Source organism: Mobula birostris, chromosome 1, assembly GCF_030028105.1.
Source record: "Mobula birostris isolate sMobBir1 chromosome 1, sMobBir1.hap1, whole genome shotgun sequence".
Taxonomy (NCBI): Eukaryota; Metazoa; Chordata; class Chondrichthyes; order Myliobatiformes; family Myliobatidae; genus Mobula; species Mobula birostris.
Window position 1 is genome coordinate 46,241,607 of NC_092370.1, and position 16,789 is coordinate 46,258,395.

General features: G+C 44.0%; 1 protein-coding gene across 4 annotated transcripts in view; it reads left to right on the top strand.

Annotated features, from left to right (window-relative positions):
• tmem68 (transmembrane protein 68) overlaps window positions 1-16,789 on the top strand; it is a 58,048-nt gene that overhangs the window by 22,398 nt on the left and 18,861 nt on the right. For all 4 annotated transcript variants that reach the window (XM_072254864.1, XM_072254844.1, XM_072254854.1 and 1 more), the window contains one exon: window positions 6,029-6,222. In XM_072254864.1, the coding sequence (XP_072110965.1) occupies window positions 6,029-6,222 (194 nt within the window). The remainder of the gene's footprint in view (window positions 1-6,028; window positions 6,223-16,789) is intronic.

Genomic DNA, 16,789 nt, shown 5'->3' on the forward strand with positions numbered 1-16,789 from the left:
AGAAATGGATCACTCAGTTGGAGTCTGGATTACTAGAACTAAGAAAGTTTTATTAAAGAAACAAGCAACACAGTACTCTAATCAAAAGGATAATGAATGCAACAGTTCAGCAATGATAAACATACATGTACACAGAATTCTGATAACAGGATCAATCAAGCTCTATCGTTGTCTAGGGGTAAGTGACGCAAAGTTCAGTTCAATTTAGTTCAGTTCAGTTCGCAGTAATCGCTGCCGTGGCAATGGACAGTGGGGGGAAGGAGAAAGAGAGCAAAAACAAATGAATATTCAAGGCTTCCACACAGACCTTCGCAGTCAGCTTTCGGGCGAGTCCTTTGTGATGTCATCTGAGGTCACCGACCGTGACCCCTCCGTTTCCAGATACGATCGTTTCCCTGCGGTGAACCTGGCACCCAGGCAAGGGTGGACACACACCAGGTTCCCGCCGATCGTGCCTTTCCACCCTGTGCGTTTATGGCCCGGTACTTCCCACCGACTTGTGAGAGACGCACCGCTTCCAGGGTCTTGTTACCTCGGGTGTCGTGTGTGTCCTGCCTTAGCGAACCTGTCCCTTTTTATCCTCCTGCTGGGGTATCGCCTGTCCATCACTTCAAACAGTTCAGGGTTCAAAGGGGGAGCCGCTCTTGCCAGCTCCCCTTCCTTCATTAACATCTCCAAATGCTGCTCGATTGTTTTCCTTCTCTCTCTCTCTCCCCTGAAGACAGGTGTCAGACCAACTGCTGATTCCACTGGTGCCAGCCCAGGCCAGCTACATCTTAAATCTATGTGTATTCTTGTCACACAATGTACAATGGATTGCATTCTGACTAGTTGCATTAGAGCCTGGTATGGAGCCTCCAATGCATGGGATAGTGAGATGCTTCAGAAGTTATTGACTCCATCATGGGCACAACCCTCCTCACCATCAAGGGTAGTGCCTCAAGAAGGTCGCATCTATCATTAAGGACCCTCAGTAGATGAGACATTCCACCTTCTCATTATACCAGCAGGGAAGAGGTACTGGAATCTGACGACCCATAGTCCTGATTTCCATAATTCCACAAATTCAGAACAGCTTCTTCCCTTGTCCATCAGCTTTTTAAATGGCCAATGAATGCCACCCTGCTTTTCCATTTTTTGCACTATTTTTATTTATATTTATATGGGTCCAACATGTAAGTACAATTATGACGAAAGCATGACAGTGCCTCTACCTTCTTAGAAGTTTGCGAAGATTTGGCATGGTATCTAAAACTTCTCTAGATGTGTGCTGGGGAGCATATTGACTGGCTGTATCACATCCTGGTATAGAAACACCAATGCCTTTGAATGGAAAATCCAACAAACAATAGTGGATATGGCCCAGTCCATCGTGGGTGAAGCCCATCTACTTGGGCAGCATCCATCATTAGGGACTCCCACCACCCAGGTTATGCTCTTTTCTCACTGCGTCCAGGAAGGTACAGGAGCCTTAGGACTCACACCACCAGGTCCAAGAAGACTTATTATCCCTCAACCATCAGGCTCTTGAACCAGAGTGGATAACGTCAGTCAACTTCACTTGTCCCATCACTGAACTGTTGCCACAACCTATGAATTCATTTTCAAGAGTTCATCTCTTTATCTCATGTTCTCAATATTTATTGTTTGTTTATTTTTTTATTATTTATTTTTTAATTTTGTATTTGCACAGTTTGTTGGCTTTTGCACACTGTTATCTGCCCTGTTGGTCTGGTCTTCTAATATGGTTATTGGCTTTATTGAGTATGCCTGCAAGAAGGTGAATTTCAGAGTTGTATATGGTAACATGTATCTACTTTGATAGTAAATTTACTTTGAACTCTGAACTAAATTATAGGTGGGTTTTTTTGTCTTTGCATTGTACTGCTACCACAAAGTAATAAATTTCACATCATGTGTGAATGATAATAAATCTGATTTTCATACTTTCCTTGCATTTACTTTACACTAGATTTCGTATTCCACCTAAGAAAATGTTTGTTGTTATTAAGTATATATTAGTAAGTTTTCTTTGAATAACTCCTTTGTAAGTGCAATGGATCAATGTAATTTATAGCCTCAAGTAGGCTTGGCCCAAAGTCTTCTCCCAAAGTATTTCTTCAGAAGTTGTCTTGAAGGACTATCAACTCTTCACTGAATTGCCAGTACTTTGCCCTAAATGACACCATTTGAGATTCTCGCATGAATACAGATATCACAAAGTTGCTGATTGTCCCTCGTGTGGGTTTTGTGGCTTGCACTCTTAAGATACTCCTGTCATGGAATTCAGACGTGCTGTATTTCCATGACACTTGGAAGGTTCTTGCTGAGCCTGTAGCAGGTTAGACAGTGATAGCAAATCTGTGTTTCAATGGAAGAGGAGCCATTGTTGAGGGATTATGGTAAACATCAGACTTTAATAATGTTTGCTTGTATTTTGGGGTTTTGAAATTTTTCATTGTTGCATTAAATTATAAGTTTTCAGATACCAATATAAGGGATATTTTCAAGCACCTTGACAGATTTGTCATTCAACTTTGTGTGGAGATGTGCATTCTTTTGCTGCAAGCTTTTTTCATCTATTTCATGGGACGGGACATAATGTGTTATGACCACGTGCAAGACTGAATTATGCAAGGGCTTCCTGTGATGCAGGAGCTCACTATTTGGATCAGTACATTTCTGGTTTGTAAGTTGACATCAGTGAATCTATGAAGTATATAGAGGAGACATAGAAACATAGAAAATAGGTGCAGGAGTAGGCCATTCAGCCCTTCGAGCCTGCACCGCCATTTATTATGATCATGGCTGATCATCCAACTCAGAACCCTGCACCAGCCTTCCCTCCATACCCCCTGATCCCCGTAGCCACAAGGACCATATCTAACTTCCTCTTAAATATAGCCAATGAACTGGCCTCAACTGTTTCCTGTGGCAGAGAATTCCACAGATTCACCACTCTCAGACCATCATTGACAGAAAACATTGGTTAATTATTTCCTGTTTCCGATGTCCAACTCTATCTCAGTTGAATACACTGAATCCAAGTATTGTGGATGGCATTCACTGCAGAAGCATGAGTATAACAATCATGTGGACTTGAATGCAGACTGATGTTTTGCTCATAGATTTAAAAAAAAGTTGAGGATAAGATGTTAACTGAAATCCCATCAGCTTTTTAAGGTAGTTAAGGTTTACCCTGTAAACTCCCAACATTGACTAAGGAGCACGTTATTTGCTGAAGATTTTTATAAAAACCTCCATATGCTGGAAGTTCTGAAATGAAAGCAAATGGCTGTAAGTGCTCAGCAGTCAAGCAGCGTCTGTGGGGAAGAAAGCAGAGCTGATGTTTCGAGTCAATGACATCGTGAATCTCCACTGCTTCACATTAAACAAAACAAAAAATATATTCCAGATTGCAAACTTGGCTTCAACTAGTGCATCAGTACATTTCCATGCTGCACACTTCTTGGAAAAGCAAAAGTGAATCCTGTACAAAATCTGTTTACTTTGGGAATCAATCTGTGGCTCTGTATCCTACTCTATTTCTTCCTTATTTCAAGTATATCTATTGAATTGAACTTTAAATGCCACTAATTTTGAAAAATCTGCTTGAGTTGACAGTTATGATCACTAATTTAAAGAGAATTCATTATCACTGCTACATCAGAAGGGAAGTTGATCATTTGAATTAATTGATCTCCACTCCCTCTCTGTGCTGGTATTTACACAGCTGGTATGAAATTGCAGTCAAATGGCTGGGAAGGCAACAAAAGTGGCAGAATCATAGTGGGTCTTCAGTTTGTGGTCTTTGTTGGGTGGAGTGTTGGCAGAGAAATAACTATTTTCAATGTAGTCAATATATTATTATCTGTACTTCGTGTTTTTTTTAAACAAACAAAACCTCAGGTATTATGTCCAGATATTGTCAGCAGGTCTTTATCATCAATTTTCCATAATTGTTTAAAGATGTACTATAATTGATAAATGAATAAATTAATAATTACCAACACCCCCCCCCACCAAAATCAGGGTAAGTGGCAAGCCACTTGGGCCGAGAAATTTACCAAGAACAGTAATGGTCATGAGACTATGATCGCCTGCATCAAACAACACAGCACTTAATGATAATGATGATGACTATAATTGACTGACTGCTTAAAGATGTAGTCCATTTTCTGGTATTAATAAACTGTAGCAACCCCAATATTTTACCCAAAATTTTTTTGAGAACTTTACATTGAGTGATGCTGCAAATATGTGTTCTATGCCTGTAGTGAATGTAGACCCTAAGACCATAAGATATAGGAGCAGAATTAAGTCATTTGGCCCATTGAGTCTGCTCTGCCATTTCATCATGGCCGATCCAATTTTCCTCTCAGCCCCAATCTCCTTCCTTCTCCCCATATTCCTTCATGCCCTGACCAATCAAGAATCTATCAATCTCTGCCTTAAATATACATAAAGTCTTGGCCTCCACAGCTGCCTGTGGCAAAACTATTAAGAGTTACAATGTTACTGGAATGCTTTCATTCTGATAAATAATTTTCGTGAAAGAAAATCTCAGCAGAGAACTTCATGACATTTTAAAACAATATCTGCAGTCACATGATTTCCGTCTCAAATTTCTAACATACTCTTTTTTTAAGAGCATGTCTTAAAGCTTATCTGAAGACATTTTTATATCTTTTGTAGCTTAATGAATTTTGTTTAATAAATGTCTGATTTTGGTATATAAATGACATCATAAAAATACTATTCATTCAGCTTGAATGTGAAGTTTAAAGAAAATCAGCATATTGTCTGTTTTGAGCTAAGTACTTGAAACCCACCATATATCAGTTGGCAATACTACTTGGATCTTGCATCAGATCTTCTCCTATTTTGACGATCAGTAAGCTCATCGGGAAGGCTGGTTCTGTTTTGGGGGTGGAACTGGATTACCTGGTGGTTGTGTCTGAGAGGAGGATGCAGGAGCTACAGAGCATTATGGACAACCCCTCTCACTCCCTCCATGACACACTAGGCAAACAGACGAGCACCTTTTGCCACAGACTGATTCACCGAGGTGCACCACTGAACTCCACAGGAGATCATTTCTCCCTGTGGTTAAGACTCTACAACTCCTCCTTAAGTATAGGAGTATGTGGTTTCATTGCACTTCTGTATTTTGTACTATTACTTTTTAATGCACATTTCCTATTCTTTTCATACCTCAATGCTTACATTTTGTATTTTTTAAAGTATATATTTTTGACTGAGCAACTGGGCAACAATAATTTCCTTTGGGATAAATAAAGTTTTATCTCATCTTGTCTTATTACCATTGAAATCCTCACTCATATGCGCTTTCATCTTCAAAGCTATCCTTTTTATTTTCACGCAAACAACAGGAATTCTGCAGATGCTGGAAATTCTGCAGGTCCTGACGAAGGGTCTCGGCCTGAAACGTCGACTGCACCTCTTCCTACAGATGCTGCCTGGCCTGCTGCGTTCACCAGCAACTTTGATGTGTGTTGCTTTTTATTTTCAGTGCTTTTTGTGCTCTCTTCAGCTCTATCTTACAAATAAAACATTCAGAACAATAACTTGTTATACTGTCTTGCTGTGTCTCATCCTATTGTTGATACTCATTGGTTCTACGTCTGAATAAGAATATACTTCAAGAACCTTCTATAACTTGACCCATCCTAGTAACAAATTCTTGTGTAACCTAGAATCCAATTTCAGTTTTACAGTTGCACAATATCCTCCATTCTTTCTCCTTGCTGAATTTCCTTTGGAATCAATCAAGATTTAAGTGTTGATGGATGACGTCAAATGAATCAAGCAGCTGGAAAATAACAATAAGATTTCAAGTAAGAGTATGAAAACTAGTAGATTTTGAAAACCATGCTAAGTATTAAGCAATCAACCCTTTTGAGACTATAGTACTATATAGTTCAGTTTCTTCACTTTCTTGTCTTCAATGTCACTCTGATAACTGATAGTTAATATTACTAACAGAGTTTAAAATTTGTTTTTTTAGGTTTTAAATTGTTGTTGGAAGTTTTTAGTGCAATGCATGGTCCTCAAGAGGAATGTGTCAAAGCTTTGAAAAATGGACACTTGTTGGCCATCTCACCAGGTGGAGTCCGGGAAGCACTGTTCAGTGATGAGACCTATAGAATCTTTTGGAGACGACGAAAAGGATTTGCCCAGGTGGCAATTGATGCTCAAGTGGTGAGTATAACTAAACTAACCTTCTCTTTTTGGAGAATGTATTTACCATTTAACATGATTTTGCCTTTCTTTGTGTCTGTCCATATTGTTTCAATGTTCTCCTCGAAGATGAATTCCCTCACTGCTGTTACTGTTTCCTGATCTTTCCAGCCAAAAGTAGTCTACGTGTTCCTTCATGGAAGACACGAGACTGCAGATGCTATAATTTGGAACAGCCGACAAAATGTTGGAAGATATCAGTGGGTCAAACAGCATCTGTGGAGTGAAATGTACAATTGATTTTTCAGGATGGGACAGCGAGTCCAGCTGTCCCAATGAAGGGCTTATTCCATATGTTACATGCATTCAGATGTTACTCTCGCTTCAGCTAGCGGCTTAATATAGGGGCTGATAGCCCCCGGCCTGGCCAAACTTAAGAAAGCTCGTTTGGGTGGATGCTGCGCGGTGTCCCCTGTTACAAATTAGTACCCCAAAGTAACAAACAGTACGCGATATGGGATTAAATGATTGAGCTTTATAATTTTTACTTTGACTATATAGTTAGAAAAGAAAACAAAAAAAAAAGAGAAAGGGCCCATTCTCATGAAACAGTCTATTGCACAATGTTGGAGCTCACTGATAAGCTAGTTGTCCACCATTGACCTCCTCCGATCGTTGCTGACCTTCAGACCCTCGCTTCAAATCCACTTTGTGTGGCGGTCTACCAACTCTCTCCATTCGCGTCTTCTCTCCTTATCTCTCCCTGGCAAAAGACCACGAAGATCTCTCTTCCAGACTCACAAAAAGAACAACATTTCTCTCATTGGATAGCCCCAGCACTCCAAACCTCATTACCTCTAGTCATAACCCAAACATTGCTGCTACATTAGCAGTGAAACCTTACAACATGTTACACTCTACCCTCACCAAATTTAGTGATGTCCTCATTATGTTGAGATAATTCGCCAACCCCTTCCTGCAAAACACAAAGCCCAATCCAGGTATAAAAGGCAGTGACATAGCTCCCCAACACACTCTGTTCCTCTGGTGCTATGTAAGCCAGCCTATCTGGTGCTCTCCTAATTCTCTGAGACCTCCGCACCCCCTCATCTAACTCTTCAGGTTCCGACACTACTGGGGATATTTCCAGTCTACTTGGCGAGGCCTCCCCTGATCTATCACTCGAGGCCACCTGCAACTCGGAGCCCTCTGTCCTGTGGTCAAACCTCACTTCATCCCCATGCAGAGTCCCGCTGCAACCTAGGCTGCCCACAGATAACACCCGTTTCCCCCCCCCCCACTTCACCTGTCTCAATGGGAGAAGGGCCGGGAGTCTCTTCAATCAATGGGGAGTTAGCGAAAGGCAGCATGTTACCACACGTCCAGGTCCTCATCCTCCGAATCAGTATCCCTCTCAGGGGTGGGGGCCGTTCTAACCTCGCCTGTTGGGGGCCCAGTAGTCGCCCTGCGTTCCTGCAGAGTCCTCTTACTAGGTGTAGGCTCCAAGTCGGGCTCTGGGTCTATCTGCACCTCTTGACCCAGAGGCAACAGGTGGTTCCGATGGAGAATCTTGACAGGCCCATTCCCATCCCCTGGTTTCATCCGGAAAACTGGAAGGTTTGGCATCTGACTCTCCACCACATAGGGCGTAGCCGCCCAGCGGTCAGCCAACTCTGCTTTCCAGGTAGCCCCAAATTCCTTATGAGGACTCGGTCTCCCAGCAGGAGAACCTCACCTTTTGATCATTCCTCCTCTTATTCCCTTGATTCTGCTTGGCAGCCGTGACCCCAGCTAATTCATAAGCCCTTTTCAACTCTCTTCTCATGTCAGACACATACTTCAGATAAGTCTTCGGTGGTAAGTCACCCTTGTCAGTCCCAAAACAAAGGTCAATGGGCAACCTTGCCTCGCGCCCAAACATCAGATGATATGGTGAGTACCCAGTAGCTTCATTTCATGTACAGTTATAACTATGAACCAGATGCCTGATATGTTGACTCCACCTGCTCTTCTTGCTGATCTCCAGGGTCCCGAGCATGTCTAGCAAGGTCCGATTAAACCTCTCTGGCTGGGGATCACCCTGCGGGTGATAGACTGTGGTCCTCATCTACTCGACTCCAAGCATGCCCAGTAACTCATGGATGAGTCTGCTTTCGAAATCCTGTCTCTGATCACTATGTATTCGACTGGGAAGGACATAATAAATGAAATACTTCTCCCATAACAATTTTGCTACCGTAGATGCCCTCTGGTCCTTGGTAGGAAAAGCCTGAGCATATCTGGTGTAGTGGTCTGTGATGACTAAGACATTTGCCGTGTTGCTGGCATCGGGTTCTATTGACAGGAAATCCAACACACCAAGTCCAGAGGCCTGCACTCTGCAGGTGGGACAAGGAAGCTGCCCGCGTTAGGCAGTGTCTTCTGCCATATGCATCGAATGCATGACTTGCAGTATTCTTTGACCTCCGACTTCATTCGAGGCCAGTAAAACCAGTCTCTGAGCAATGCATAGGTCTTTTCCACCCCCAAATGTCCAGAATCATCATGAAGTGATTTCAACGCCTTCCTCCGATACTTCTCGGGCAGAACCAGCTGGCAACACCGGGGTCGGTCTAGGGGTGACGTGACTCCAGTATAAGATCTGGTTCTTCAACTCCAACTGAGGCCATTCTCTTAGTAATGGACACTGAGGCATGTTTCGTCCTCTCCGCCTGAGCCATGTCTCCCATTTCGATTGCCGCCCAAATGGTACCAATGCCTGGATCATCTCGCTGAGCGGCAGCCACTTCCCCGGAACTCAATTTCAGCAGCTGATTTATCTTCTGAGCAGTCAGGTTACAATAAACTTGGGGGATGGTGTCATCAGAAGCCCCCAATTGATCCACCGTTCTCTCCTGCCCCTCCTTTTCCTCTGCCTTCACGGTTGGCAAACTGACACAGGGTCTTTGGCCCGGGAGCAGGAACGCTCTCCCACTTCTCGTCCCTGACCAGTCCCTCATGTGCCCGTCGAGATAAAGCATCAGCATCAACGTTCCTGCTTCACGGCCAGTACTTCAGGCTGAAATCATAGGCAGACAACACTGCAAACCACTGATGGCCTGTGACATCCATTTTTGCTGAGGTCAGGATATAAGTTAAGGGGTTGTTGTCAATCCTCACCTCAGACTTGGCCCCGTAGAGGTAGTCACTCAGCTTATCCACCACCGCCCATTTCAACGCCAAAAATTCCAACTTGTGCGTCAGACAGTTTTTCTCAGCGGGCGATAGACTCCGGCCAATAAACGCAATGGGCCTCAACCTGGAGCCCTGATCCTGAGACAGGACACCCCCAACACTCTCTCGGCTGGCATCCGTGTGCAGTACATACGGCAGTCGGGGGGGGGTGGGTCAGCAGCTCCTTCAGTGACTGAAAGGCCTCCTCACATTTTGCATCCCACCTTGGTCTAAAGGGCTCCGACGGGCCAAGATACTCTCCACCCTCCTGTCCTTTTTTTTCCCCTCCCTTTCTTCCCCAAGGAAGGGTAACTGCACAGAAGCTGATTCAAAGGGTGACTCACTTTGGCATAGCCTTTCATAAACCTCCACCAGTAACCACTTTACCCAAGGAACGAGCGCAGAGTGCTCACAGTCTGGGGTCTTGGCTACGTGGTAACCGCCTTGATCTTAGCTGGGTTTGTAGCTACCCCATCTCATGAGACTGGGTGGCCAACGTAGCTAACAGACGTTTGGCAGAACTGGCACTTGTCCAGGGAAAGTTTTAATCCTTCAGCTTTCAGGTGGGCCAGCACCTTCAGCAGCCTCACTTCATGTTCTTCCGAGGCGGATCCAAATATTATGAGGTCATCCAGATATACAGTGGCATGCAAAAGTTTTGGTGCCCCGGTCAAAATTTCAGTTACTGTGAATAGCTAAGGGAGTAAAAGATGACCTGATTTCCAAAAGGCATAAAGTTAAAGATGACACATTTCTTTAATATTTTAAGCAAGATTAATTTTATTTCCATCTTCTACAGTTTCAAAATAACAAAAAAGGGAAAGGGCCCGAAGCAAAAGTTTGGGCACCCTGCATGATCAGTACTTAGTAACACCCCCTTTGGCAAGTATCACAGCTTGTAAACGCTTTCTGTAGCCAGCTAAAAGTCTTTCAATTCTTGTTTGGGGGATTTTTGCCCATTCTCTCTTACGATAGGCTTCTAGTTCTGTGAGATTCTTCAGCCATCTTGCATACACTGCTCTTTTGAGGTCTATCCACAGATTTTCGATGGTGTTTAGGTCAGGGGACTGTGAAGGCCATGGCAAAACCTGCAGCTTGCGCCTCTTCAGGTAGTCCATTGTGGATTTTGAGGTGTGTTTGAGGCATGTTGTAGAAGCCATCCTCTTTTCATCTTCAGCTTTTTTACAGACGGTGTGATGTTTGCTTCCAGAATTTACTGGTATTTAATTGAATTCATTCTTCCCTCTACCAGTGAAATGTTCCCCGTGCCACTGGCTGCAACACAAGCCCAAAGTGTGATTGACCCACCCCCGTGCTTAACAGTTGGAGAGGCGTTCTTTTCATGAAATTCTGCACCCTTTTTTCTCCAAACATATCTTTGCTCATTGCGGCCAAAAAGTTCTATTTTAACTTCATCAGTCCACAGGACTTGTTTCCAAAATGCATCAGGCTTGTTTAGATGTTCCTTTGCAAACTTCTGACGCTGAATTTTGTGGGGAGGACGCAGGAAAGGTTTTCTTCTGATGCCTTTTCCATGAAGGTCATATTTGTGCAGGTGTAGCTGCACAGTAGAACAGTGCATCACCACTCCAGAGTCTACCTAATCTTCCTGAAGATCCTTTGCAGTCATACGGGAGTTTTGATCTGCCTTTCTAGCAATCCTATGAGCAGTTCTCTTGGAAAGTTTTCTTGGTCTTCTAGAGTTCAACTTGACCTCCACTGTTCCTGTTAACTGCCATTTCTTAATTACATTACGAACTGAGGAAACGGCTACCTGAAAGTGCTTTGCTATCTTCGTATAGCCATCTCCTGCTTTGTGGGCATCATTTATTTTAATTTTCAGAGTGCTAGGCAGCTGCTTAGAGGAGCCCATGGCTGCTGATTGTTGGGACAAGATTTGAGGAGTCAGGGTATTTATAAAGCTTTGAAATTTGCATCACCTGGCCTTTTCTAACGATGACTGTGAGAAGCCATAGCCCTAACAAGCTACTTAAGGTCTGAGACCTTGGTAAAAGTTATCTGAGAGCTCAAATCTCTTGGGGTGCCCAAACTTTTGCATGGTGCTCCTTTCCCTTTTTCCTTTCTAAAATTGTACAAAATTGTTGTCATGTTGTCATTTAAAGTTAAATTGGATAGATATTAGGACAGGAAAGGAATGGACGGTTATGGGCTGAGTGCAGGTCGGTGGGACTAGGTGAGAGTAAGAGTTCGGCATGGACTAGAAGGGCTGAGATGGCCTGTTTCTGTGCTGTAATTGTTATATGGTTATAAAACAAAAATAATACACTAATCTTAAAATGTTGAAAAGAATGTTTCATCTTTAACTTTATGACTTTTGGAGTTCATCTTCTACTCACTTAACTATTCACAGTAACAGAAATTTTGACCAGGGGTGCCCAAGCTTTTTCATGCCACTGTACCAGTACCTCAAGCAAGTTCATATCCCCCACCGTCTTCTCCAGGACCCGCGGGAAGGTTGCAGGAGCTTCTGAGATGCCTTGGGGCATCCTTTCGAATTGGAAAAATCTCAGGGGACATATAAATGCCGTTTTCTCTTTGTCGGTCTCATTCATGGGCATCTGGTAATAGCCACTTCTTAAGTCCGGCACACTGAACCCCTTCGCACCACTCAGGCAGGCCAGCGCGTCTTCTATCCTTGGGACAGTATACTGGTCAGGGATGGTGCACCTGCTCAGAGTCCTATAGTCGGCACACATCCGTACCTTCCTATTCTTCTTTCGGGCCACTACTACTGAGGACACATAGGAGCTTCAGGACCCGGTGATGATCCCAGCTTCCTTCAACTTACACACGTGCTGCCGAATGTCCTCGACCTCTGCAGGAGTCAGTCACCAAGACCTTTGTCTGAATGGGGTATCCTCAGTCACCCGGATAGTGTTGCACGTGCTCTTGGAACAACCCACATCAAACTCGTCAGTGGAAAAGACACCTTCCAGCTTCAACATCTTCTCTACCAACCTCCTCTTCCAATCCGCAGGAATCGGGGAGTCCCCGAAGTTGAATGACTCAGCGGTCAACTTTCCCCCTTTTTCCAATAGTTTCTCCCAGCATGTCTCACAGGGGCACTAGGCATTACAGTCACCAGGAACAAATGCACTGGGACATTTCCCGCTTGAAGGTGACCTCCCTCTTCGTAGTGTTCCTGACAATCACTGCCGTCCTGCTTGTCTGTACAACCGAGGGCTTCTGCAATTTGGGTCTCACCAGTACCCCAGCAAGAGATCCCAACTCCCCCTCGTGGTATGCCAGAGCACCCACTAGGAGGGCTTCACCCTCAGGTACTTCCGGAAATTTGGGGGTTCCCATCACTCTCACTACTTCCCTGGGCCGTACTACCATTGTCTTCGACTGGTTGAACCACACAGTCCTTCGTCTAAATTTGGTATCCGGCCTGATGCACTTCCTCAAAAGCAGCTCTAAACACCAGGTGCACAGACAATGTTCCCAGAAAGCTTTTGCCAGCCTTCTCCTTGCAGGCCCCCATGAGCCTCCTCACAAGAGGGGTGTTGGTCCCCACCAGAACTGAAACACTACCCTTCTCAACAAACCAGCACAAATGTATCAAGGACCTCAGACGCTCCCACATCAGCCTCCAAGAACTCCAACTTCACTGACAAATAACTTTTGTATGGATAATCACTAGCACTAAGCCCCCAGATCTCCAGTGCCCTGAATGGTGTCAATGGTAAATGCTTCAGATACTGTTTATAAAATGAATGGTACAACAATGAGACCTGCGACCCGGTGTCCAGTATGGCTTTAGCATAAATACCTTCTATTCGTAGCGACACACTGAAGCATGGACCCACTAAGCCTTCAAGAATTGGGCCTTTCGCTTTCGGGGTTCCTTGGTACATTGCTGGGAACGTGTTCCCCCAAGACACCAGGCTGTTCCCTCACTGGGTCTCCTCTAAGTTTTCCCAATGACTCTTTCTGCTTAAGTACCTGAGGGCTCACTCTCCTACTGGCATGACACCAGCTGCCAGCAGCCCTCCGCGTTGTCATCAGCTCCATCATATGGGGGGGGGGGGGGGTCACACCTGTGATAACAGCTGACATATCTCCTTTCTCAACTCTACCACAATCTCCTCTACTGCTCCCCGAGGTAGACTATCTGTGGTCACTTCACCACAGGGGGCTACTACTGATGACTGTACCCTGCTGATGGAGCCCTCACGTGCCTCAGACGCTTCTCTTCCTGTCCTCTCTGATCAGCTCAACAAAAGATGGGGGTGGGGGCGCATCTTACGAGACTGTTGGAGACCCCAAGCAATCAGGTCATGGGACTGGGCGCCCCTGGCTATCTGGTCGACTCTTAACTGATCCACCTCAGCTGCCTGAATGACTCCTCTGCACTGCAAGCAATTTATCTGCCTCTCTAGCCAAAAAATAAAAGCAGAAAGCTTCTCTCCTTCTCCTGACGCATGTTCTGAAACCCCACCATGAGCTCCGTTGAGCTTCCTGTTGGGCCAAAAGCGTTGTCCAGTACTTGCAGATCATCGACAGATGTCGCTACGGGATACTGCAACCTGACAGCTCTCACAATGTCAGCGGCCCACCCGTTCAAACCTTCAACCTATTTCTGCCGCTTTACATCATCCGAGCACTGCCACTCATCCAGCAACTGAGAGGACTGCTCCGCCCAAGCCTCATACTCCCTTTCCCCTTTAGGGGTGGGTGTTATTCCAGCAAATAGGCGGAGCCTGCCATAGCTGGGACTTTGAATCTGATTTTTCTATCAATTCGCCAGAGAAGTAAGGGCAGATACTAACTCAGAATTCTCACTCTTCACTGGTGGATGTGGACTAATTAGACATTCCAAATCCAACCACTCTTTCCCCTCGCTCCTCAGAAACAATCAAACTCTATCTTTGAAATCTCCGCTCCCAGCTACTGCTACGTCAGCGCTGGTCTGCATTAAAATGAGAGCTGCGCCAGCCATTTTATCAAACCTCTGCCCACAATCACAACTTTAACAGTACATAACAGGTGAATTAACAATTCATCTGGAGTTCAAATATCTACCCCACTGGTTCATTGCTCAGGGTAATCACACAGCATCCAACGGAATCAATCCCAAACGTAGCCCCCACAATTGTAACTCTCGCTTCAGCTAGCAGCTTTATATATGGGGTGATAACCCTCGGCCCAGCCAAACTTAAGAAATCTCGTTTGGGTGGATGCTACGTGATGTGTCCTGTATTACAAATCAGTACCCCGAAATAACAAACAGTACACAATATGCGATTAAACAATTGAGCTTTATAGTTCTTATTTTGACTATATGGTTAGTAAACAAAAATTAGAAAAAGGGCCCATTGTCATGAAACAGTCTGTTGCACAACGTTGGAGCTTACTGATAAGGCGGTCGTCCACCATCGACCTCCTCCGATCGTCACTGACCTTCAGACCCTCACTTCAAATCCACTCCGTCCGGCAGTCTACTGACTCTCTCCATTCGTGCCTTCTGTCCTCATCTCTCTCTGGCAAAAGACAGGGAAAATCTCTCCCCCAGACTCGCAAGAAAGAACATTTCTCTCATTGGATAGCCCCAGCATTCCAAACCCTATAATCTCTAGTCATAACCCAAACATTGCTGCTACAGAGAAACCATACATTAGCAGTGAAACCTTACAGCATGTTACATAGATATAACAGCTTCAGTCCTGCATCCATTTAATTTCTTCTGGAAAACAGCAAGGGACCAGAGACTTCCATTATCTGGTGATTAAAGTTTCACGCCCAGATTTTGTTTTCAAGTAAGCGGCCCGATGCAATGGCAATAAATTCAAAAGGTTAAATCTTGTAGTCCACTGATTGCTATGTGTTACTACAGTCACAGCTATTACATACTCTGTTTCTTGAACTATTGCCAAATTTCCATCTGCTTGTCAAATCCCATGCTGTATTTGCCTCATTGGTGCTTGCAGGATACCACATCCTAGTCCTGGTCATGCTGGTGATGTAATTTTTTCTCTTTTTTAAGCCTATAATTGAGAGTCAGAAATAGGTTTAATATCACAAGAATTTGTTGTGAAATTTGTTGTTTTGTGGCAGCAGTACTTTACAAATATGTAATAAAAAATCTATAAATTACAATAGAGTATATATATATATATATATATATATATATATACACACACACTACTGCAAGTATCTTGGGCACATTTATATATAGTTAGGGTGTTTAAGATCTTTGCACAGTACTGTAATAATTTTTAAGTATTGCATTGTACTGTTACCACAAAAAAAAAAACAAATTTCATGATATATGTCAGTGATGATAAACCTGATTCTGATTTCGATCTCTTATTGTGGATGGAGAGTGGGAAGGAGGCAGGGAGCGAGGAATTATAGTTGGGAAAAGGGGAAGGGAGAGAGGAGGGAACAAGAAGCACCGGAGAGACATTCTGTAATGATCAATAAACCTATTGTTTGGAAGCAAATGACCTTGCCTTATGTCTCAGGGCTGAGTGTATCTGCACCCACATCAGAATTCATCTCCTGGCACTCCTCTCCCACATCCCTCCCGCGGCGCTCCACCCTCACTATTCTCAACATCCTTTGCTTCTACCAGATTTACATACTCACTGTCTGCTCCACGTTGACAAGTACATTACTGTGCAAAAGTCTTAGGCCCCTAGCTACAAATATGTGCCCAGGACTTTTGTTTGTGTGTGTGCGTGTGTGCGCGCGCGTCCTAGATGATGAGGGTCTTTAATGGCAGGTGCCACTTTTTTGCGGCATTGCCTTTAGAAGCTAGAATAAAATAGAAAGCTGCCTTTAATTAAATGATATTTAGCTAAACACTTTCTAATTGTTGTTACTGCATGTTTAAGAACTTGTCAAGAAATTTAAGGTGAAAATGGAAATCTTTCAAAGAGACCTGAGGGGCAGCTGCTTCACACAGAATGAACTGTCAGGGAAGGTGGTAAAGGCAGATATAATAACAACAGTTAGATGACATTTAACTGATAAATGGAAAGGAAAGGCTTGGAGATTTGGGCTGAATGCAGGCGTATGTGACTAACTTAGATGGACATTTTGGTCAGCTTGGATGAGTTGGACTGAATAGCCTGTATCTGTGTTGTTAGTCATGCCTTTGAATGTTGACTATTCCACTGTAGAGCTTCCCAACATTTCACATAAACATAGAAAACCTACAGCACAATACAGGCCCTTCAGTCCACAAAGCTGTGCTGAACATGTCCTTACCTTAGAGCTACCTAGACTTATCCATAGCCCTCTATTTTTCTAAGCTCCATGTACCTATCCAGGAGTCTCTTAAAAGACCCTGTCGTATCCGCCTCCACCACTGCCGCCATTCCTCGCACTCACCACTCTGTGTAAAAAA